Source organism: Mobula birostris, chromosome 13, assembly GCF_030028105.1.
Source record: "Mobula birostris isolate sMobBir1 chromosome 13, sMobBir1.hap1, whole genome shotgun sequence".
NCBI classification, from domain to species: Eukaryota; Metazoa; Chordata; class Chondrichthyes; order Myliobatiformes; family Myliobatidae; genus Mobula; species Mobula birostris.
Genome location: NC_092382.1, coordinates 5,914,542 through 5,938,986, shown reverse-complemented (window position 1 = coordinate 5,938,986; position 24,445 = coordinate 5,914,542). Strand labels below are relative to the sequence as shown.

The 24,445-nt window shown below is 44.7% G+C and overlaps 3 protein-coding genes and 1 long non-coding RNA gene across 4 annotated transcripts in view; 2 read left to right on the top strand and 2 right to left on the bottom strand.

Annotated features, from left to right (window-relative positions):
• Positions 1-4,127, bottom strand: part of LOC140208308 (uncharacterized) — a 49,065-nt gene extending 44,938 nt beyond the window's left edge. Inside the window, 1 exon segment of the mRNA XM_072276897.1 lies at positions 386-4,127. Within this exon segment, the coding sequence (XP_072132998.1) occupies positions 386-3,060 (2,675 nt within the window). The 5' untranslated portion in view covers positions 3,061-4,127.
• The window catches only part of LOC140208309 (uncharacterized), a 292,599-nt gene that overhangs the window by 184,194 nt on the left and 83,960 nt on the right, over positions 1-24,445 (top strand). The gene's annotated exons all lie outside the window — the stretch shown is intronic.
• The window catches only part of LOC140208282 (uncharacterized), a 60,379-nt gene continuing 44,425 nt past the window's right edge, over positions 8,492-24,445 (bottom strand). The window contains exon 3 of the transcript XR_011888716.1: positions 8,492-8,688. The gene's annotated coding sequence lies outside the window, so the exon portion shown is untranslated. The remainder of the gene's footprint in view (positions 8,689-24,445) is intronic.
• On the top strand, positions 15,116-24,325 carry LOC140207463 (uncharacterized). The gene is made up of 2 exons (XR_011888560.1): positions 15,116-15,181; positions 23,565-24,325. It is a non-coding gene; the product is annotated as an uncharacterized lncRNA (long non-coding RNA).

Genomic DNA, 24,445 nt, shown 5'->3' with positions numbered 1-24,445 from the left:
GTCTTCACAGGATACCCCAAAATAGATCCACTCCTATGGATCAAACGAGGTGACAACCACACATTCAACGTATGCTGAATCAATAATTAACCCACCCTTGTGGGCAGAGGAAAGTTCGAAACAGTGACCCTTGGCCAGTAGTTCCCTTGTTTTGAACCTTCCATTTTTCCTCCTTCATCTCTGTCTGACTCTGAGTGTCTGTGTCCTCGGTTAAAACTAAACAAGCTGTGAGTGATGTGAACAAGATGCAAGTCAGACTGATTTCCATTCTTAATCTCTCTCTCTCTCTCTCAAAATGACAGTCCACAGCAAACGAAATCTAGGGATTCATCACAATGGCCGTTCCCCATTGTGAACTGACTGGTGTGCCAGTAGGAGGGATGACTGAGTGAATCCTTTCCCACATTTTGAGCAGGTGAACGGCTTCTCCCCAGTGTGAACTCGCTGATGACTGTGTAGGTTGGATGACTGAGTGAATCTTTTCCCACAGACTGAGCAGGTAAACGGCTTCTCCCCAGTGTGAACTCGCTGATGTTTCTGTAGGGTGGATGACTGAGTGAATCTCTTCCCACAGACTGAGCAGGTGAACGGCTTCTCCCCAGTGTGACCTTGCTGGTGTGCCACTAGGTTGGATGACTCAGTGAATCTCTTCTCAGAGACTGAGCAGGTGAACAGCATCTCTCCAGTGTGAACTCGCTGGTGAGCCATTAGCTTAGACGAGCAAGTGAATCCCTTCCCACAGTCTGAGCAGGTGAATGGCCACTCCCCACTGTGAACTGACTGGTGTGCCAGCAGTCTGGATGACTGACTGAATCCTTTCCCACATTCTAAGCAGGTGAAAGGCTTCTCCCCAGTGTGAACTCGCTGATGACTCTGTAGGCTGGATGACTGAGTGAATCTCTTCCCACATTCTGAGCAGGTGAATGGCTTCTCCCCAGTGTGAACTCGCTGATGATTCTGTCGGCTGGATGAATTAGTGAATCTCTTCCCACAGACTGAGCAGGTGAACGGCTTCTCCCCAGTGTGAACTCGCTGATGACTCTGTAGGCTGGATAACTGAGTGAATCCCTTCCCACATTCTGAGCAGGTGAACGGCTTCTCCCCAGTGTGAACTCGCTGATGACTCTGTAGGTTGGATGACTGAGTGAAACCCTTCCCACATTCTGAGCAGGTGAACGGCTTCTCCCCAGTGTGAACTCGCTGATGACCCTGTAGGTTGGATAACCGAGTGAATCTCTTCCCACAGACTGAGCAGGTGAATGGCTTCTCCCCAGTGTGGACTCGCTGATGTCTCTGTAGGCTGGATTGATCAGCGAATCTCTTCCCACAGACTGAGCAGGTGAACGGCTTCTCCCCAGTGTGAACTCGCTGATGTTTCTGCAGGGTGGATTGATCAGCGAATCTCTTCCCACAGACTGAGCAGGTGAAGGGCTTTTCGCCAGTGTGAACTCGCTGATGTCTCTGTAGGTTGGATGACTCAGTGAATCTCTTCCCACAGACTGAGCAGGTGAATGGCTTCTCCCCAGTGTGGACTCGCTGATGTCTCTGTAGGCTGGATTGATCAGCGAATCTCTTCCCACAGACTGAGCAGGTGCACAGCTTCTCCCCAGTGTGAACTCGCTGATGTGCCAGTAGGTTGGATGACTGAGTGAATCCTTTCTCACATTCTGAGCTGGTGAATGGCTTCTCCCCAGTGTGAACTCGCTGATGAATCTGTAGGTTGGATGACTGAGTGAATCTCTTCCCACAGACCGAGCAGGTGAACGGCTTCTCCCCAGTGTGACCTCGCTGATGTGCCACTAGGTTGGATGACTCAGTGAATCTCTTCTCAGAGACTGAGCAGGTGAACAGCATCTCTCCAGTGTGAACTCGCTGGTGAGCCATTAGCTTAGATGAGCAAGTGAATCCCTTCCCACAGTCTGAGCAGGTGAACGGCCACTCCCCACTGTGAACTGACTGGTGTGCCAGCAGTTTGGATGACTGACTGAACCCTTTCCCACATTCTAAGCAGGTGAACGGCTTCTCCCCAGTGTGAACTCGCTGATGACTCTGTAGGCTGGATGACTGAGTGAATCTCTTCCCACATTCTGAGCAGGTGAATGGCTTCTCCCCAGTGTGAACTCGCTGATGAATCTGTAGGCTGGATGAATTAGTGAATCCCTTCCTACAGACTGAGCAGGTGAACGGCTTCTCCCCAGTGTGAACTCGCTGATGACTCTGCAGGTTGGATGACTGAGTGAATCCCTTCCCACATTCTGAGCAGGTGAACGGCTTCTCCCCAGTGTGAATTCGCTGATGATTCTGTAGGCTGGATGAATTAGTGAATCTCTTCCCACAGACTGAGCAGGTGAACGGCTTCTCCCCAGTGTGGACTCGCTGATGTCTCTGTAGGCTGGATGACTCAGTGAATCTCTTCCCACATTCTGAGCATGTGAACGGCTTCTCCCCAGTGTGAACTCGCTGATGTTTCTGTAGGGTGGATTTATCAGTGAATCTCTTCCCACAGACTGAGCAGGTGAATGGCTTCTCGCCAGTGTGAACTCGCTGATGACTCTGTAGGGTGGATGAATTAGTGAATCTCTTCCCACAGACTGAGCAGGTGAACGGCTTCTCCCCAGTGTGAACCCGCTGATGACTCTGTAGGTTGGATGACTCAGTGAATCTCTTCCCACAGACTGAGCAGGTGAATGGCTTCTCCCCAGTGTGGACTCGCTGATGTCTCTGTACGCTGGATGACTCAGTGAATCTCTTCCCACATTCTGAGCAGGTGAACGGCTTCTCCCCAGTGTGAACTCGCTGATGTTTCTGTAGGGTGGATTGATCAGCGAATCTCTTCCCACAGACTGAGCAGGTCATTGGCTTCTTGCCAGTGTGAACTCGCTGATGTCTCTGTAGGGTGGATGAATTAGTGAATCTCTTCCCACAGACTGAGCAGGCAAACGGCTTCTCCCCAGTGTGAACTCGCTGATGTGCCAGTAGGTTGGATGACTGAGTGAATCTCTTCCCACAGACTGAGCAGGTGAATGGCTTCTCCCCGGTGTGAACTCGCTGGTGAGCCATTGGGTCAGATGACCGAGTGAATCCTTCCCCACAAGTTCAGCAGATGACCAGCCTCTGCCCAGTGTGAATTGCCTGGTGTGTCCACAGGTGGGATGACCGACTGAATCCCTTCTCACACACAGATCAGATGAATGGCCTTGTCCAGTGTGAACTTGCTGATGTACCTTCAATTGAGATAACCGAGTGAATCCACTCCCACTGTCTGAGCAGGTGAACGGCCTTTCCCCTGTGCAAAATGACGGGCATGCTAGTCAGTCAGATGACCAAGTGAATCCCTCCCCACAGTCTGAGCTGGAAGGATGGTTGATTGAAATCCTTGCTCCACTTCTCAAACATCTGGACAGAGACAGCAAAACTGGCGTACCGGGTTTGAGATCCTAGGAGCTAAATTCCATCTCGTTTTTAACCTGTAAAAAGATTTACAAAATCCATCATTGGGTTAGGACCAAATTTCAGATGAGATTACTTGAGTTCTCAAGGTTTGATCTGGTTGCAATGAGGTTCAACCCAAGTTGGAGAGAGAAATCATCTTCTGACTGGGCACAGTGCTGGTATCTGGAATGGCCATCAATTCCTTGATGCTCTTCCTGTCTCTATAAGAATGGGGCATTTCTGCCATCTCCAATCTGTGACCTGGCTCAGTTTGCCTCTCTCCATTTGTATTATTCCCTGTTCCTGCTGAGCAGCATGGGTGCCTGGGCCCACAGTCACTGAAACAGTATCAGGCAAATTGTCTTTCTTGTCATGCATCTGGGATTTTCTTTTATGCATTATTAACTTTAAAGTGCCACAGATTTAACACCATATACAAAATTCCTGCTGAGATGAATGGTTGGTCTGCACAGCTGTTAAAAGAACTTACAGGGAATTTTTGTATTATTTCAGGTTCTTGTCACAGTCATCGAAAATTACAATACAGAAACAGGCCCTTTGGGCCATCTGGTTTGTGCTGAACTATTTAATCTGCCCACTCCCATACCCCTACCATCCAGGTACCAAACAAACCTCTTAAATGTTGAAATTGAGCTCGCATGCACCACTTGTGCTGGCTGCTCATTCCACACCCGGATGACCATCTGTGTGAAGAAGTTTCCCCTCATGTTCTCCTTAACGTTTCACCTTTTACCCTTAACCCATGGCCTCTGATTGTCGTCCCACCCCATCTCAGTGGTAAAAGCCAGCTTGCATTTACCCTATCTATACCCCTCATAATAGTGGTATACCTCCATCAAATCTCCCCTCAATCTTTTATGTTCCAAGGAATAAAGTCCGGACTTGTTCAATCCTTCCTAATAACCCAAGTCCTCCAGACCTGGCAACATTGTTGTGAATTTTCTCTGAACTTTTTCAACCTCTTTTACAATGTTCATGTAGGTAGGTGACCAAAACTGTAAACAATACTCCAAATTAGGCCTCACCAATGTCTTCTACAAGTCAACATAACGTCTATCTATTGTTGTCAGTACTTTGGTTCATGAAGGCCAATGGGCCAAAATCTTTCTTTCCGTCACATCCATGACACCATTTTCAATAGACAATAGGTGCAGGAGTAGGCCATTTGGCCCTTCGAGCCGGTACCGCCATTCACTGTGATCATGGCTGATCATCCACAATCAGTACCCCGTTCCTGCCTTCTCCCCATATCCCTTGACTCTGCTATCATTAAGAGATCTCTCTCTTTCTTGAAAGCATTCAGAGAATTGGCCTCCACTGCATTCCACAGATCCACAACTCTCTGGCTGAAAAAGTTTTTCCTCAACTCCATGCTAAATGACCTACCCCTTATTCTCAAATTGTGGCCTCTGGTTCTGGACTCCCCCAATATCAGTGAATTAAAGACTTGTATTCCCAGATCCCTTTCTTCTACAAAACTCCTCAGTGCCCTACCAGTCACAGTGAAAGACCTCTCTTGGTAGGTCATACCAAAGTGCAACACCTCACACTTGTCTGCATTAAATCCCATTATCCATTTCTCAAACCATTTTCCCAGTTGGTCCAGATCGCAACAGCAGCCATGATAGTCTTCCTCACTGTTCACTACACCACCAATCTTGGTGTCATCCACAAATTTCCTGATCATCCAGATTACTGATATAGATGACAAACAATAACAGATCCAGCACTGATCCCTGTGGCACACCACTAGTCACAGGCCTTCAGTCAGAGAGGCAACCATCTGCTACCACACACTGGCTTCTCCCAAAGACAGTGTCTCATCCAATTTACTGTCTCATCTTGAATGCTGAGTGACTGAACCTTCTTGACCAACCTCCCATATGAGACTTTGTCCAGTGCCTTGCTCAAGTCCATGTGGATAACATCCACTGCCTTGCCTGATAACTTCCTCGAGAGACTCTACAAGATTGGTTAGACATGACCTACCATGCTCAAAGCCCTGATGTCTATCCTTAATCAGTCCACACCTATCCAAATACTTACAGCATATCTCCAGTTCCTGCACACACGTTCCAATAACTTTCCCACTGCTGATGTCAAGCTCACCAACGTACAATTTCTTAGTTTATTGTTAGAGCCTTCCTTGAACAGCGGAACAACATTGGCTGTCCTCCAATCCTCCAGTACCTCACCTGTCTCTAAAGATCATTTAAATATCTGTGCTTGGGCCCCGACAATTTCTGCACTTGTCTTCCGCAGAGTCCCAGGGAACAACTTGTCAGGCCCTGGGGATTTATCCATGCTAATTTGCCTTCAGACAGCAAACACCTCCACCTCTGTAATCTGTACAGGATCCATGAAGTTGATGCTGCTTTGCCTCACTTCTATAGACTCTGTGTCCATCTCCTGTGTAAATATGGATGCAAAAAAAATCTTCCACATCTATTTTGTCTCTTCATTAGGACTACCATTCTGATCTTGCAGAAGATTAGTTTTGTTTACCTTGCAATCTTTTTGCTCTTAACATATCTGCAGAATCCTTGAGAATTCTCTTTCACCTTGTCTGCTGGGGTAACCTCACGCCTTCTTTTATTTCTTTCATAAGTGTTCACTTGAATTTCCTGTATTTCATATGTACCCCATTTGTTCTTATCTGCCTGTACCTGGTATGCACCTCCTTTTTATTGATCTGGGAGATGAAGCACAAAGGGCTGATAGAGCTGCATGGTGTGGGGTGGGGTGGGGTAAGGGGGGTTAAACTAAAGTTGCAGGGGGAATGGGGGCCTGAATAACAGAACAGATAGTGGAGGGGTTGTGGAGACAGTTGTTGTTCAGACCTCAAAGCCAGGAATGAAAAACGTTGAGCATGGTGCAGTGAACATGCTGTGGCCTGTATATTTCAATACAAGGAGCAGCATAGCAAAGGCAGATGTGGTCAGGGCATAGAACAACACCTGGAATTAAGATACTAGGATCTGGCCACTGTGGACTGGGACAGGCTGCTTTCTGGCAAAGTTGTGCTTGGTAAATGGGAGGCCTTCAAAGCAAAATTCTGATAGTACAAAGCGGGTATGTGCTTGTCAGAATAAAAGGTAAAGATAGAAACTGTAGGAAACCTTGGTTTTCAAGAGATATTGAGACCCTGGTAAAAAAGAGGAGATGTTTGCTATCCTGAGGCATATTAGGCTGGAGAAATCTCCAGGGCATGATGAAGTGCTCCCTCAGACCCTATGGGAGGCAAGTGCAGGAATTGTCAGGGCCCTAGCAGACATAATTAAATCATCCTTAGTGACGGGGGATTATCAGAGGATTGTAGGATAGCCAAAGTTATTTCACTGTTCAATATAGAACATAGAAATCTACAGCATATTCCAGGCCATTCAGCCCACAATGTTGTGCCAACCATGAAACTTACTCTAGAAACTGCCTGGAATTTCCCTAGCACATAGACCCCTATTTTACTGAGCTCCATGTACCTATCTAAGAGGCTGTTAAAAGACTCTATTGTATCTGGCTCGACCACCACTGCTGGCAGTGCATTCCACGCACCCACCACTCTCTGTGTAAAAAAACTTAACCCTGACATCCCCTCAGTATCTATTTCCAAGCAGCTTAAAACTATGCCCCTCGTGTTAGCCATTTCAGCCCTGGGGAAAAACCTCTGGCTATCCACATGATCAATGCCCCTCATCATCTTATACACCTAAAAAAGGCTCTAAGCATAAACAAGGAAATTATACATTGCTTTGACGATTTGTTGGAAGTTTAAAAAGATATGAGGGTATAGATGGGGTAAATGCAAGCAGCTTTTTCCACTGATGTTGGGTGGGACAACAACCAGAGGTCATGGGTAAGTGACTTCCCCATTCATACAACAAATACAATACAGCACAATACAGGCCCTTCGGCCCACAATGCTGTGGCAAACATTACTAACTTTAGAAATTCCCTAGAGTTCCCCATAGCCCTGTTTTTTTTCTACGCGCCATGTACCTATCCAGGAGCCTCTTAAAAGACCCTATTGTATCCGGCTTCATCACGGTTACCATTCCACGTACTCACCACTCTGGGTAAAAAACTCACCCCTTGTGGTGTATGACGTGTCAGGACGTGAGTGGACAGAGTTCCCAGCATGCGCAGAAATGAAGAATGATCGAGAAGCATGGCAGTGTAAAACGTGATTTTGTTGCTGTTGAATAAAAGTTCAATTCCGCCAGAATATGATTTGTTATCAGTAACCCACGGTACGTATAAAGAACACAACACCCCTGACATCTCCTTCGTACCTGCTTCCAAGCACCTTAAAACTGTGCCCTCTCTGCAGATTTTCTCTGGTTTGTGACTGGAGGCAGAACAAAGGTGATTTTCACAACAGCTGATGTAAAAGATTTTGTTCCCTTTCTCCGAGTTCCCGATCCTTGCATTTAGACAGCTGGAGCTCAGCTCTGTCTGAGAGACCCATCGGTTCCCATTCCCTCATCAGCCGGAAGCTCCCCGGGGCCCGTGTACGGATGGTGGGGCTGAGAGAGAGGGAGGAGAGCAGGACTGTCCCGGGATTGCGGGTCACGGTGTCTGAAGATCACAGCAATTGTCTCTCCGCTCTCCGCTCTCCGCTCTCCCCTCTCCATGTCTCCCCACCGCTGCCCACACCTCACGCTTACCTGCAGCCGCGCTGGAGGGGCCAACTGTGTACTGCGCGCATGCGTGATATTCCGTAACGTCAGAACGCTGACGCCTGTGCGTTTTGGACGCAGGGAAATATGGGTAATTACGGTGCCATGAAAGGTTTTTGCAAGCACTAGTTCCATTTCCTTTCTTTTTCAATCTTTTTATTAGTTCAATAAAAATAAACATAACATAGTAGTAGTACAAAGTTATTGGGAATACTTTGTTATAATTAGCATAAGTGATTATAAAGCCAGATAATACTTAAATAATAAAACTCCCAATCATATAGGATACAAATAAATAATATAAAACAAAGAAAAAAATCTAAAAAAAACATGAAAAAAGGAAAAAAAGATAATAACCTCCCAAAAAAACTAATCTAAACAGAATTAATCAACTAAACTAAAAAAAAATGCACACACGAGGAAATCTGCAGATGCTGGAAATTCAAGCAACACCCATCAAAGTTGCTGGTGAACGCAGCAGGCCAGGCAGCATCTCTAGGAAGAGGTACAGTCGACGTTTCGGGCCCAGGGTATAAAAAAGGGGCTGTTTTGTAACATTCTAAAACAAAGGAGAAAAGAGAAAACCTTCGTGTCAACCACTCCGTTCCTCTCAACCAATATTACAAAGAAATAATATAAGTTTGGAAATGGTCAACTTACATTCATCTGAAAATGTTGAATAAATGGCCTCCAAGTCTTTTCGAATTTAATAGAGGGCTCATAAACAACACTTCTATTTTTTTTACCAAATTTAAACACGGCATTGTTTGAGAAAACCAATGAAATGTGGTAGGAGGATTAATTTCTTTCCAGTTCAGCAACATGGATCTTCTAGCCATGAAAATAAGAAATGCAATCATCCGATGAGCTGAAGAGGTTAAATGATTTGATTCTATCATTGGTAACCCCCAAATAGCAGTAATTAGGTGAGGTTGTAAATCTATATTCAAAACCATTGAAATAATATCAAAAATATCTTTCCAATATTTCTTCTACAAAGGACATGACCAAAACATGTGAGTTAAAGAAGCTATCTCAGAATGACATCTATCACCACCGCCTCCCCCCCCAACTTTTTTTAGATTTCTGTAAATGCCTTTCACCTAACCTAGGGTTTTTGTTCTGCCATATATATGAGGAAATTTTTGAATCAACATTATCAAAGAAATATTTTGGAATAAAAATTGGTGCCGATTGAAATACATATAAAAATTTAGGCAAAATAATCATCTTGATAGCATTGATCCCACTGATCAGTGACAAAGACATTGGTGACCAGTTAGTAAAGAAAAGTTTAATCTGATTAATTAAAGGTAAAAAAAAAACTTTAAATAAATCTCCATGCCTTTTCGTGATTTTAACCCCTAAATATATAAAAGAGTCAATAACCAATTTAAATGGCAAACATCCATAAATAGGAACCTGCTTATTTAGGGGAAATAGTTCACTCTTATTAAGGTTCAATTTATAACCAGAAAAGTTACTAAATTGAGCCAACAAATATAAAATTACAGGAATTGATTTCTCCAGATTAGAGATATATAATAACAAATCATCTGCATATAATGATAATTTATGTATTTCATTTTTGCGAGTAATACCAAAAATGTTGGGCGAGTCTCAGATAGCAATTGCTAAAGATTCAAGGGCAATATTAAATCATAATGGACTAAGAGGGCCTCCTTGCCTGGTACCCCGAGATAGACGATAAAAGGGAGATCTTTGATTATTAGTACAAACCAAAGCTACAGGGGTGTAATATAACAATTTAATCCAGGATGTAAATATCAGACTAAAATTAAAATTAAAATCTTAAATAAGAAAATTAACATTTTCCTCTATTCTCTCTCCTTGGTTGTCTAGAATATTCAAAGAAGCAATCAGATTACCACAATCGTTTTATGAAGCTTCTATTTCTTTAATTCTTAAAAAGAATAAAGATCCTACTGACACTCACAACATGCTGGAGGAACTCAGCAGGTCGGGCAGCACCCGTGGAAATGATGAATCGACATTTTGGGCCGGAACCCTTTATCAGGACTGACGAGGGAAGGGACAGAGGCCCTATAAAGGAGGTGGGGGAGGGTTGGAAGTAGAAGGCTGGTAGGTTCAGTTGAAAAACCAGGAATTTGAAAGACAAAGGGGTGGGGGAGGGGAAGCAGGGAGGTGATGGGCAGGAAAACAATGGGTAGTAGAAGGAGACGGAACCATGACGGAGGTGATAGGCAGCTGGGGGAGAGGCAGAGTTACATAGGGATAGAGGAAGGGAGGGGGAGGGAATTACCAGAAGTTGGAGAATTCTATGTTCATACCAAGGGGTTGGAGACTACCTAGATGGTATATGAGGTGTTGCTCCTCCAACCCGAGATTAGCCTCATCATGGCAGTAGGGAGGCCATGTATGGACATATCTGAATGGGAATGGGAAGCAGAGTTGAAGTGGGTGACTACCGGGAGATCCTGTCTGTTGTGGCGGACGGAGCAGAGGTACTCAACGAAGCGGTCCCCCAATCTGCGTCGGTTTTCACCGATGTAGAGGAGGCCGCACCGGGAGCACCGGATGCAACAGATGACCCCAACAGACTCAAAAGTGAAGTGTTGCCTCACTAGGAAGGACTGTTTGGGGCCCTGAATGGTGGTCACAAGTGAAGTGTTGCCATCCGCCACAACAGACAGTATCTCCCAGTAGCCACCCACTTCAACTCTACTTCCCATTCCCATATAGAGGTACCAACTAGAGGGGATGTGATATTAGATCTCCTATTAGGAAATGAGTTAGGACAAGTGATGGAAGTGTATGTAGGGGAGCACTTTGGTTCCAGTGATCATAACACCATTAGTTTCAACTTGATCATGGATAAAGATAGATCTGGTCCTAGGGTTGAGGTTCTAAACTGGAAGAAGGCCAAATTTGAAGGATCTAAAAAGCATGGGATGGGACAGGTTGTTCTCTGCCAAGGATATGATCGGTAAGTGGGAAGCCTTCAAAGGAGAAATTTTGAGGGTGCAGAGCTTGTATGTTCCTGTCAGAATTAAAGGCAAAATGAAGAGGAATAAGGAACCTTGATTCTCAAGGGATATTGCAACTCTGATAAAGAAGAAGAGGTATGACATATATAGGAAACAGGGAGTAAATAAGGTGCTTGAGGAGTATAAAAAGTGCAAGAAAATACTTAAAAAGGAAATCAAGAGGGATAAAAGAAGACATTAGGTTGCCTTGGCAGTCAAAGTGAAGGATAATCCGAAGAGTTTTTACAGGTATATTAAGAGTAAAAGGACTGTAAGGGATAAAATTGGTCCTCTTGAATATCAGAGTGGTTGGCTATGTGTGGAAACAAAAGAAATGGGGGAGATCTTAAATGTATTTTTTTTTGCATCTGTATTTACTAAGGAAACTGGCATGAAGTCTATGGAATTAAGGGAAACAAGTAGTGAGATCATGGAAACTGTACAGATTGAAAAGGAGGAGGTACTTGCTATCTTGAGGCAAATTAAAGTGGATAAATCCCCAGGACCTGACAGGGCATTCCCTCAGACCTTGAAGGAGACTAGTGTTGAAATTGCAGGGGCCCTGGCAGAAATATTTTAAATGTCGCTGTCTGCAGCTGAGGTGCCGGAGGATTGGAGAGTGGTTCATGTTGTTCCGTTGTTTAAAAAGGATCGAAAAGTAATCCAGGAAATTATAGGCTGGTAAATTTGAAGTCGGTAGTGGGTAAGGTATTTGAGGGAGTCCTAAGAGACAGAATCTAAAAGCATTTAGATAAACAGGGACTTATTAGGGAGAGTCAACATGGCTTTGAGTGTGGTAGGTCATGTTTGACCAATCTATTGGAGTTTTTCGAGGAGGCTACCAGGAAAGTGGATGAAGGGAAGGCAGTGGATATTGTCTACAAGGACTTCAGTAAGGCCGTTGACAAGGTCCCACATGGGAGGTTAGTTAGGAAAATTCAGTCACTCGGTATACATGGAGAGGTGGTAAATTGGATTAGACATTGGCTCAACGGAAGAAGCCAAAGAGTCGTAGTAGAGGATTGTTTCTCTGAGTGGAGGCCTGTGACTAGTGGTGTGCCACAGGGATCGGTGCTGCGTCCATTGTTATTTGTCATCTATATCAATGATCTGGATGATAATGTGGTAAATTGGATCAGGAAATTTGTTGATGATACAAAGATTGGAAGTGTAGTGGACAGTGAGGAAGGTTTTCAAAGCTTGCAGAGGGATTTGGACCAGCTGGAAAAATGGGCTGAAAAATGGCAGATGGAGTTGAGTGCAGATAAGTGTGAGGTATTGCACTTTGGAAGGACTAACCAAGGTAGAACATGCAAGGTAAGTGGTAGGGCACTGAGGAGTGCAGTAGAACAGAGGGATCTGGGAATACAAATACAAATTTCCTAAAAGTGGCGACACAGATAGGGTCGTAAAGAGAGCTTTTGCTACATTCGCCCTTGTATATCAAAGTATTGAGTATAAGTGTTGGAATGTTATGATGAGGTTGTATAAGGCATTGCTGAGGCCGAATTTGGAGTATTGTGTGCAGTTCTGGTTACCAAATTACAGGAAGGATATTAATAAAGTTGAGAGAGTGCAGAGAAGGTTTATAAGGATGTTGCCTGGACTTGAGAAATGGAGTTCCAGGGAAAGATTGAATAGGTGAGGACTTTATTCCCTGGAGTGTAGAAGAATGAGGGGAGATTTGATAGAGGTATATAAAATTATGGTGGGTATAGATAGAGTGAATTCAAGCAGGCTTTTTCCACTGAGGCTGGAGGAGGGAAGAAAAACAGAGAACATGGGTTAAGGGTGAAAGGGGGCAAGTTTAAAAAGTTTAAATGTGGTTCCATTGTTTAAGAAGGGTTCTAAGACTAAACCTGGCAATTATCGGCCTGTGAGTTTGACGTCAATGGTGGGTAAATTGATGGAAAGTATTCTTAGAGATGGTATATATAATTATCTGGATAGACAGGGTCTGATTAGGAACAGTTAATATGGATTTGTGCGTGGAAGGTCATATTTGACAAATCTTATTGAATTTTTTGATGAGGTTACTAAGAAAGTTGACAAGGGTAAAATGGTGGATGTTGTCGATATGGACTTCAGTAAGGCCTTTGAGAAAGTTCCACATGGAAGGTTAGCTAGGAAGGTTCAATTGTTAGGCATTAATATGGAAGTAGTAAAATGGATTCAGCAGTGTCTGGATGGGAGATGCCAGAGAGTGGTGGTGGATAACTGTTTGTCAGGTTGGAGGCCCGTGACTGGTGGTGTGCCTCAGGGATCTGTACTGGGTCCAATGTTGTTTGTAATATATATTAATGATCTGGATGATGGGGTGGTAAACTGGATTAGTAAGTATGCAGATGATACTAAGATAGGTGGTGTTGTGGATCATGAAGTAGGTTTTCAAATCTTGCAGAGAGATTTCGAACAGTTAGAAGAGTGGGCTGAAAGATGGCAGATGGAGTTTAATGCAGAAAAATGTAAGGTGCTACATTTTGGTAGAAATAATCAAAACAGGACATACATGGTAAATGGTAGGGCATTGAAGAATGCTGTAGAACAGAGGGATCTAGGAATAATGGTGCATAGTTCCCTGAAGATGGAATGTCATGTGGATAGGGTGGTGAAGAAAGCTTTTGGTTTGCCGGCCTTTATTAATCAGAGCATTTAGTATAGGAGTTGGGATGTAGGGGCCACAGTTTGAGGATAGAGGGGAAGCCTTTTAGGACCGAGATTAGGAAAAACTTCTTCACACAGAAAGTGGTGAATCTGTGGAATTCTCTGCCACAGGAAACAGTTGAGGCCAGTTCATTGGCTATATTTAAGAGGGAGTTAGATATGGCCCTTGTGGCTACGGGGGTCAGGGGGTATGGAGGGAAGGCTGGTGCAGGGTTCTGAGTTGGATGATCAGCCATGATCGTAATAAATGGTGGTACAGGCTCCAAGGGCCGAATGGCCTACTCCTGCACCTATTTTCTATGTTTCTATGTAATGTTGAATTTGTATAAGACATTGGTAAGGCCAAATCTGGAGTATTGTGTACAGTTCTGGTCACTGAATTATAGGAAAGATGTTAATAAAATTAAGAGAGTACAAAGGAGGTTTACTAAAATTTTGCCTGGTTTTCAAGTCCGAAGTTACAGAGAAAGGTTGAAGAAGTTAGGTCTTTATTCTTTGGAGCGTAGAAGGTTGAGGGGGTCTTGATAGAGGTGTTTAAAATTATGAGGGGGATTGATAGAGTTGACGTGGTTAGACTTTTTTCATTGAGAGTGGGGAAGATTCAAACAAGAGGACATGGGTTGAGAGCTAGAGGACAAAAGTTTAGGGGTAACACAAGGGGGAACTTCTTTACTCAGGGAGTGGTAGCTGTGTGGAACGAGCTTCCAGCAGAAGTGGTTGAGGCAGGTTGTATGTTGTTGTTTAAAGTTAAATTGGATAGATATATGGACAGGAAAGGAATGGAGGGTTATGGGCTGAGTGCAGGTCGGTGGGACTAGGATAAGTTAAGAGTTTGGCACGGACTAGAAGGGCCGAGATAGCCTGTCTCCGTGCTGTAATAGTTATATGGTTATATATGGAACATTTGGGGGGAGGGGAGAGGCTTCTTCACACAGAGAGTGTTGGGAGTGTGGAATGAGCTGGCAGATGAGGTGGTAAATGCGGGCTCACTTTTAACATTTAAGAAAAACTTGGACAGGTACATGGGTGGGAGGTGTATGGAGGGATATGGTCGGGGTGCAGGTCAGTGGGACTAGGCAGAAAATGGTTCGGCGGAGCCAAGAAGGGCCAAATGGCCTGTTTCTGTGCTGTAGTTTTCTATGGTTCTACCGACCACGAGATCCCTCACCGCCGCTGCGCTATAGTCATTGGCCCGAGGCAATTTCAATCACTGTTTACGCCTCGCAGACGTGACTCGCCACCGTTTTGACCTCCCAGTAAAAGCGGAACCATTTCCAAAGTAAATATCCGCTTTCTGATTCATTTCCTCTTTCCTCCGAGCGAAGGTGGGGGCGTTTGTGAAGCGTCTCCTGCGGCCGGAGTCTGATGTATCGCTGAGAGGTAGGAGGAGACCGCTCGTCCCGTCGGTTTGATGCCAGTTCCCCGGGGAGGGAGGGGGGGGTTATTGAAAGGATGAAGATGGTGAGAGAGGGGGCGGACAGGATGTTTGTTCCGGTGGGGACAGGAGGGGCTCATCTGTGGAAATGTCTGAGCCCACGGTGGTGGCGATTCACCACATTGGGGGTGGGGGGGCAAACACCGGCAGACTGTTGCCCTGCAAGCGGGGCCAATGCTCCGGGCAAAGTGGGGAAGGGAGTGGTGTTTGGGGCCCTGGTCTTATTGAATGACAGGACGTGCTAGAGTGGCCGAGTGGCCTAATGCTGTTCCTGGTGTCTGTGTGTGTTAGATACAAGGAATAACCAGACTCTTCTTGGGCCTGCAGGATGTCCCAGTTGGTATTATAGGAACCAGTGCTCGGAGCCCAGTTGTTCCCAAACTGAGTCAACAATTTGGCTGAGGGACCAAATCAACATTCCAGAGTCTTTTATTGACAAAAAATGTATATTTATATCCTGAAAATGACACCAACTGTATATTAGAACCCGAGAGTTACGGGGGTTTGGAAAAATTAAATGAGAGTGGCTGTGCGTTTTTGCTTCCCGGGGTTTGTTTCCATATCGATGTGGTGAAGAGGGAGTTCAGAGCCGACACAGCGGTGTCCGATACAGGTCAGACGGGGTAAGTTAGCGGCGACATTCCGCTCCGGGACACCCAGCACCGGAGCATTTAGAGTAACGTCGCAGTAATTCGGAGCGGGTCAGGGAGAATATTAAATAAAACCAACATGGGAACTTTCTGATCCGAACCCCTGACAGAGTATGAAGGAACCGCGACGAAGAGTAGCTGCGGATTTTAAAATAAGCGAGCCGAGCCGAGCCGAGCCGGGCCCGTGTGGGCGGAGGCCAAGGAGGAGATCGATGCCTGCGAACAGGGGAAGTAAATCTGCAACGAGCTTTGGAAATTGTCCATGGACAAAGTCGGAGACAGCGGGGCTGAGCGGTACCGGACAGTGTGAACAGATGTGACGGGATCGCGGGAATCACTATGGCTGAGAAAGTTACCGAGGCTTTCTCGGCTTTGCACATCAGTCAGAAATCCGATGGACAGAGATTTACACTGATTTTCCAAAGCGATCCCGGCCTCCTTCCTGAAACCTGCCCGCCGTGCAGTCAGCGCCCCGGACCGTAACGTTTCTCCCGGCATTGGCACCTTTGAGGCGCCGGCGATCCCCGCCTTCCGCGCTTTAACCCTCCGGGAATGAGCTGCTCTCCATTTCCAGCATTTCCCTGCCCCGAGACCCACGGAGTGGACAGACAGTAATTCATTCGCTCTCTCGGTTGTTTCCCAGTGAATTTAGTGGCGATGGTGATCCTGTCCCGGGGAAAGTGCGGCCTCTCCACCCGCTCCACTCGCTACCTGGTGGCCACGGAAGTGGCGGATCTACTGACCATCGTGTTTGCGGTGATATTGTGGCGGGTCTGTTATTATTACCTCCCTGGGACTTTCCTGGACGTCACCCCCGTGTGCAGTGTGATCGCTGCCCTGGGAGAAGCAGCCACAGACTGTTCTGTCTGGTTCACCGTCAGCTTCACGTTTGATCGGTTTGTCGCCATTTGTTGTCAGAAACGGAAAATAAAGTATTGCACCGGGAAAACTGCGTCTGTGGTTCTGACAACAACCGGCGTTCTGATCTGTTTTAATAATGTGTCCTACTTCTTTATATATCGTCCTCTGAAAGTAGTCGACATTATACCCCGGGACTGTATTGAAATACCGGGCTACTGTACGGATCCCGAGTGGGTGGGATATGACCGGCTTTCTACCGTCCTAACGCCATTACTCCCGTTCGTGTTAATACTCCTGTTTAACGCTCTGACAGTCAGACACATTTTAGTGACCAGTCGCGTCCGTAAGGGGCTGAGGGGTCAGAGCAAGGCGGAGAACCGCAGTGACCCGGAGATGGAGAGCAGGAGGAGGTCTGTGATCTTACTTCTCACCATCTCCGGAAGCTTCATCATCCTGTGGTCGGTGAGTGTTGCCGAATTCCTTTATAACACCATCGCCGGGTTGGATCAGAATAATTACAACGATTCTGGATACATTTTTCAACACTCCGGAGACATGCCGATGATATTAAGCTGTTGTACAAACACATTTATTTGTGGGGTAACTCAGTCCAAGTTCAGAGAGCAGTTCATTAGCGCAGCGAAATATCCGCTCACGTCAATTATTCAACAAATTAACAAACAACATATCTAAGCTCTTCTCGGAGGGATTCGCAATGTTTCTGATCTTGACTCTGCAGAACCAATGATCATCGGAGAAGGTGGCAGCGGGGAGAGTAAATCTGGTTTCGAGCCCGAGAGAGAGACGCAGCACAGGAACAGACTCTCCGACACCCGCACCCCGCCACCTCCACTGCTACCAATTATTAAACTCATCCTACCTTTAATGTTTAGTTTTCCACCATATTTCCGCGCTCGCCACCGCCAGACCCTTTTCGGTCATGATAAAGTGGACAGGCTCTGGGAACATTCAAGACCAAACAGGCAAAAATGCAACTCATTAGTTACTTTGGTCTCTTGCATAAGAATGAAATGGAAAAAAATGTCAACAGACTGCACGAATTTACAGTAAAGCTCGCACTTGTCCGTCGCATTAGACAAAGATGTTGCGGGGGTATGTTCAACACCAGAGAACTCTTGCATAATTGCCAAAATTTTCACGGAAACCTCCGATGCCTAGTCTGCTTCAAAGAAAATGATGTCATCTCACTTCCTGATTTTTAATAAATTTCCATCCGATCAAATTGCGTGTTGACTCTCCTCTGCATTCACTCAGGTAGAATCGCATATTTATTATTATTTTTATTTTCTATCTCAGCTCAAACTGATAAAAATTGCGGTATGGACATGGACATGGAGAAGCCCACTGATTTCTCAATCGCTTGGAACTTTCGGCCGATTCTGATGGTGTTGCGTATTGTGGCTGTCTGGAGATTTACATAGATATTGTCGTGCGGGTCGAATTGTTTAATACTGTTGTGTGGTGACTTTAGAATGATGCCAGTCGTGTAAATCACAAATGGGACAATGTTCATGTACACACAGTCTTTCATTTTCCTCATTCAAGTCAGCATATTTCTGGTGTTTCTGGCTTATTGATTTTCATGCGTTGTGTGTGTTCGGAATGACCATCCCTATTACCCTGTAATGTTAGATCCGGACAGGTACCAGGTATTGCCCCATCTCTAGTAATGGATTGGTCATAAGAGACTCCAAAACTCGATTAGGATTGTATTTACTGTATAATAATGTATAGAATGTTTTGTATGTTAAAGCAAGATTTTGGTGAAAGATGTTTGTCACCTGATTGTACCTGTGTAAGATTGAATTAAACTGTTGCAGGATACTGCAGGATATTTTCTGGTTTCACATGGCATATTCTACTTTTATCATCTTGAATTTGTTAGTTTTTTTTTGATTGTGCATTTTTGATGTCCTGTCTTAACCACCTGGTCCTGTATTGCCACAAAGAAACACTCTGTTTCTGGGAAGACGTCTCCAACTTTGAGCCAGTCTTGGCACACTTTCTCGTCGACACCTAGTCTGCTCAGATTGCGGGGATTTCACCCATGGACGGTGATGCTCATCCGTTGGCTAACTCTTTCTTCTATAGCAGTGTTTGCCAACCTTTTTAGCCCAACACCCACATACTTACCAACACCCCTCTTAGGCCCAATATACTTTCCATCGCCTCCATAGTGTAAAACATGGCTACCATATGCTAACATGAAAAAATATTCTGCTTTAACTTCATATTTATCTTTAAACATAGATTTGACAGCACCTGCCCACTGAACAGTAGCTGCGGGACGTTGACGATGAATGACACAATAGACACAATTTCATTTTCATAAATTCCACTGAACCAGCATGGCAACCTGTCATATATGGTGCTCCATCCGTTGGACAAGAAATCATGTTCCTAATCAGAATAATTTTGTTATCAATTTCACTTTGAGCTCGTCGTGGACTGATTCTCTGTTGATATCTATTTTCAACTTTTTACAATCGAGAATCTCTTGATCGATTGTTCCATTTTTGATGAACTGTACATATGCCATTATCAATGCCTTGATGTCTCACGCAGTTGACTCATACAGTTGGTTCCCAAATTCTGTTTTTCTTTAGCTCTGTGCATACTGATACTCAATGTCTTCACTCATTTCATCAATCTGAGGTGCGACAGAGTTAATACTCAGAGGAATCGATTTTAAAATACTGGTATCTGTTTTGAGAACAGTGGTGTGTACCTGATACGGCAGGCCTTATTAATCTCTCACTAACTGTATGAGACCTTGCAGACTTTTGCTATCATTGTGGAAATGTTATGAGAAGCGATGAGACCACGATCAAAGTCATTTGTAGCTTTCTTTCCGAATGCCTCCAGTGTGCAACGCTTTTCAAATGCTTCTTTCATCTTCCGGAACTGAGTAAAACCACAAGCATCTTTTTCAGTGTGTCATTTATGGAAGTGTTTCTGCAAACTTGATGCTTTCGTTGTTTACAAGTAAGACACATGGGGCATCGCTGATCTGACACAAAGGGAATAAAGCAATACTCCAGGTATGTTACATTCTAAAGACGCACTTCTTGTGTGTCCATTTCTTAGCAGGATTAGAATTCAAGGCTTCACCACTTTCAAACCATAAGATCATAAGATACAGGAGCAGAAGTAGGCTATTCGGCCCATCGAGTCTGCTCCGCCATTCAATCATGGGCTGATCCAGTTCTTCCAGTCATCTCCACTCCCCTACTTTCATCCCATACCCATTGAATACCTGGCTAATCAAGAAACTAACTATCTCTGCCTTAAACACAACCAATGACTTAGACTCCACAGCCTCTCATGGCAACAAATTCCACAGATTTACCACCCTCTGACTAAAGTATTTTTCATAATCTGGCTGTCCTTTTGAGCCTCTCAATTTCCTCAAAACGTCCTGTCCCTCCAACTGACTTGGTATCATCCGCATCTTTGCAACAAAGCCGTCAATTCTGTCATCCAAGTTACTGTCATATAATATACAAGAATCGGTCCCAACACAGATCCCTGTGGAACACCACTGGTCACCAGCAACCAATCAGAAAAGGTTCCCTTTATTACTATTCTTTACCTCCTGCCAATCAGCCACTGCTTCATCCATGCAAGGGTCTTTCCTGTGATATCATGGGCTCATAACTTGATAAGCAGCCTCATGTGTGGCACCTTGTCAAGGACCTTCTGAAACTTCACGTGCACAGCATCAACCGATTCTCCTTTGTTCATCTTGCTTGTTACTTCTTCAATGAATTCAGAGACTTTCAACATACTTGTCAGGCAAGATTTTCCCTTGAGGAAACCATGCTGAAAATGACCGAAAATACCCTGAAAATACATCCTCAACATCCGACTCCAATATCTTCCCAAAGAGTGAAGTGAGACTAACTGGTCTATAAGTTCTGTTCATCTACCTCCCTCCCTTCTTGAAGAGTGGAGTGATATTTCCAAATTTTCAGTCGTACAGAACCATGCCAGATTCAATTGATTATTGAAACATCATTACTAATCCCTCCACAACCTCTTCAGTCACCTCTTTGAGAACTCTGGGATGTACACTATGTGGTCCAGGTGGCCTATTTACCTTCAGACTTCCCAAGAACCTGCTCCCGAGTAATGTCCTGTAAATATTTCTGACCACTGACATCTGGACTTCCAGCATCCTGCTGGTGTCTTCCATAGTGAAGACTGATATAAAACACTTACTCAGTTCATCCGCCAGCTCCTTGCCTCTATTACCACCTCTCCAGCATCGTTTTCCGATATGCACTCTCACCTCTCCTTTACACTTTATGCATCTAAAGAAACATTTAGTATCCTCTTTATTGGCGAGCTTACCTTTGTATTCCTGGCCAAGGTGATGCTTCAGAGACTCATCAGCAACATCACCGAGTCAATGCTGCCTGAATCGCAGTGTGGATTTAGGAAGAACAGGAGCACAATCGACATGATCTTCACAGCCCGGCAGCTTCAGGAATAGTGCCGGGAGCAACATCAGGAGCTGTTTATGGCCTTTGTTGACCTCTCCAAAGCATTTGACACTGTGCAAAGAGAGCTCTTATGGGATGTTCTCCTCAGGTTTGGCTATCCCAATAAATTTGTTAACATCCTCTGCCAGTTCCACGATGGGATGACTGCTCGGGTGACCATAGGACGACAAGAGTCGAAGCCCTTCCTTGTATATACAGGGGTGAGGCAGGGGTGTGTGCTAGCACCAATGCACTTTAACATCTTCCTCTTGTGTGTTACCAAGCTTATTGAAGACAGCAGCGGTGTGGCAGTGGACATCAGATTAGATGGCAACCTCTTTGACATCAGGAGGCTCCGCGCAACACCTACCACCAAATCACTAACTGAATCAAGAGACGACTGTGCTCTTTTGGCCCATACTCCAGAGGATCTCCAGACTGTCCTTACTGTGGCAGTGAGAGCGTACAGCAGGATGGGGCTGACTGTCAATACCACCAAGATGGAAGTGGTTTGCCACTGGAGTACCAGTGTTCCACCCACTCTACCTACCTTCACTGTTGGTTTTGAAAAGCTGTCAGTAGTGCCATCTTTCAAACATCTGAGGACATTCTCTCTGAGGATAGCAGCATTGACAACGACATCCAGAGCCGCATTAAACAGGCATCAGCGGCCTTTAGGAGACTTCGGCGTAGAGTCTTTCAGCACAGGAGCCTTCGTCCCTCCACAAAGGTCACCATACACCAAGCGGTCTGTGTCACCACCCTCCTTTATAGCCGTGAAGCTTGGGTAACCTACAGCCATCACATCAAGTCCTTGGAGCGCTTCCACATCGGCTGTCTCCAGCACATTCTGGGAATTACCTGGCGTGAGCGGGTGCCTCACACTGAAATACTTGTAAAGACCAACTGCAGGAGTATCGAGGCCATGATCACCCAGCGTCAGCTGCAGTGGCTGGGGCACGTGATAAGGATGCCCCCATGTTGGCTATGTCCATATGTCCATGGTATAACAAATACAACAAAGGCAATAAACTCTCTTACTATTCCCATTTTAACATATTTCTCGGCAAAATATCTTGGTTCCATTCCGATCTGGAAACTTTACAAAGAAAAATAAGAACTGAAATGATGAATTTAGAAAAGACTATTTACACTCAAACACACTTAGATTACACTACTGAGGACAGAAGGTGGAAGAGCTATAACAGACATAAAAAAAAAATCACCTAACAGTCTGATCAGATTTCTAAAGTATATATTTTCATCAAAAATAAACAGGATTCAGCACTCCATGCGAGTATATATAATTCTGATAAGAAATACAGACCAGAAAACTGAAATGAGAGGCCACTCAAAAAAATGAATCATCACTATGGAAGAAACCGTTAATCAGTGGAATGAGTCTGAGCCTCCATGGGAGACATCCTAATGATTTGAGCAGACGAGCTGGTGACAGGGAAGCTTCGAGAGCCCAACTCAGAGTTGGAGGCCTCTTCCCAGAAACAGGGGTTACTTGGGGAAATACAGGACAAGGTGGGTAACATTTCAAAATATCTAAAATACATAAAAGGCAAACAAACCAGGCAATAAATGCAGAAAATGCCAAGACAAACCAGACACAATCCAACACATTCTGGGATCCTGCAGCAGTTTAACTCAATCTGATTACTTACAAAGGTACGATCGGGTGGCAAATATCATTCACCAAAATCTTGCTTTAAAATACAAACTCATGAACGACCACTGTAACTTCATCAAGGCACAATAAATTCAAGCCTGATTCAGTTTTAGAGTCAAAATCTTACAAATTATATGATAATCAATACATAACTACTAATAAGAAAATCCATAATAACCATCTAGATATAATATTACAGGATAAACAAGAAGGAACAACTCCTTCAATAGATAAAACCATTCCCAACACACACATGTTCCTCGACCAGTGGAGCACCTCACCACAGGCATTGTTTGTGTCAGCAGTCAGACAACCAAATTACTTTCTCTGTCAATTGGCTTCCAAATCTTGCTACTCTGTCATCGTTGCCACGCCTGGCTGCTGATTCCCTTCTCCTCATCATTTGTTCTTATCCCGACCATCGTTCAGAGCCCCAAACTCTGCCCTGTGCAGACCCGCCTCTGGTTTCTGACCCTGCTTCGTTGAAAATCCAACTGATAGTTTTCCATTCTGCTTTCAGTCTTCACAGGACAGTAATGTTTTCTAACAAACCTTTAGAAAAAGGGAAAATGACCCATAATGTGGAAATGAGTCGTGATTAAGGAGGTTAACTAACGATGTTATTCTTCCTCAGCCCAGAGACTAGAGGGGCAAAGAACATCTCAGACAGAACTGCAGTCAGCTCCACTTCTTCATTCTGCAGAAAATTCAACGGAAACTTCTTCACACACAGTGGTGACTGTTTGGAACAACAGGGGAAGATTTAAAAAGGACTGTCGTGGAACTGAATCACTGGCATGGTCCAGCCTGCCTGAGTTGACTCTTTGCTGTACACTATGTATGTTATAAATTCACGAAGTACCAGAGACAGTTTAAAATAAACTGATTTATTTGTCTCAGGTCCAGAATATTAAACTCCTGTCCCATTAAAGGTGAATATGCAGCAGAAGAAACTCCTCCCATGTCCAGTGACCAGGGTGCAGAACTGGGTGTGGTGAGCAACAGCAATAATTGCAGAGTTCAGCACCGACAATCACTCTCGAAATTGCATTCAGCAGTGGCGATGAACAAATATCCAGCATGAGGCTTATTGAAACTTTCTCTCCAGTGTGAACCCGGTAGTATGTCACAAGTATAACATGCTGTAATGTTTCACTGCTGAGGTAATGGTTTCTCTGCAGCAGTAATGTTTAGGTTACGACTAGAGATAACAGGGTTTTGGAGTGTGGGGCTATCCAATGACAGAAATGGTCTTCCATGTGAGTCTGGAAGAGAGATTTTTGCGGTCTTTTGCCGGGGAGAAATGAGAAGATGTGAATGGAGAGAGTGGACCCTTTTTCTTTTATTTGTTTACTTCACTAACCCAATAGTTAAAGTAAAAATTATGAACCTCAATTGTTTAATCGCATATTATGTACTGTTTCTTATTTCGGGGTACTTATTTGTAACAGGGGACGCATCGCGCAGCATCCACCCAAACGAGATTTCTTCAGTCTGGCCGGGCTGGGGTGCTAT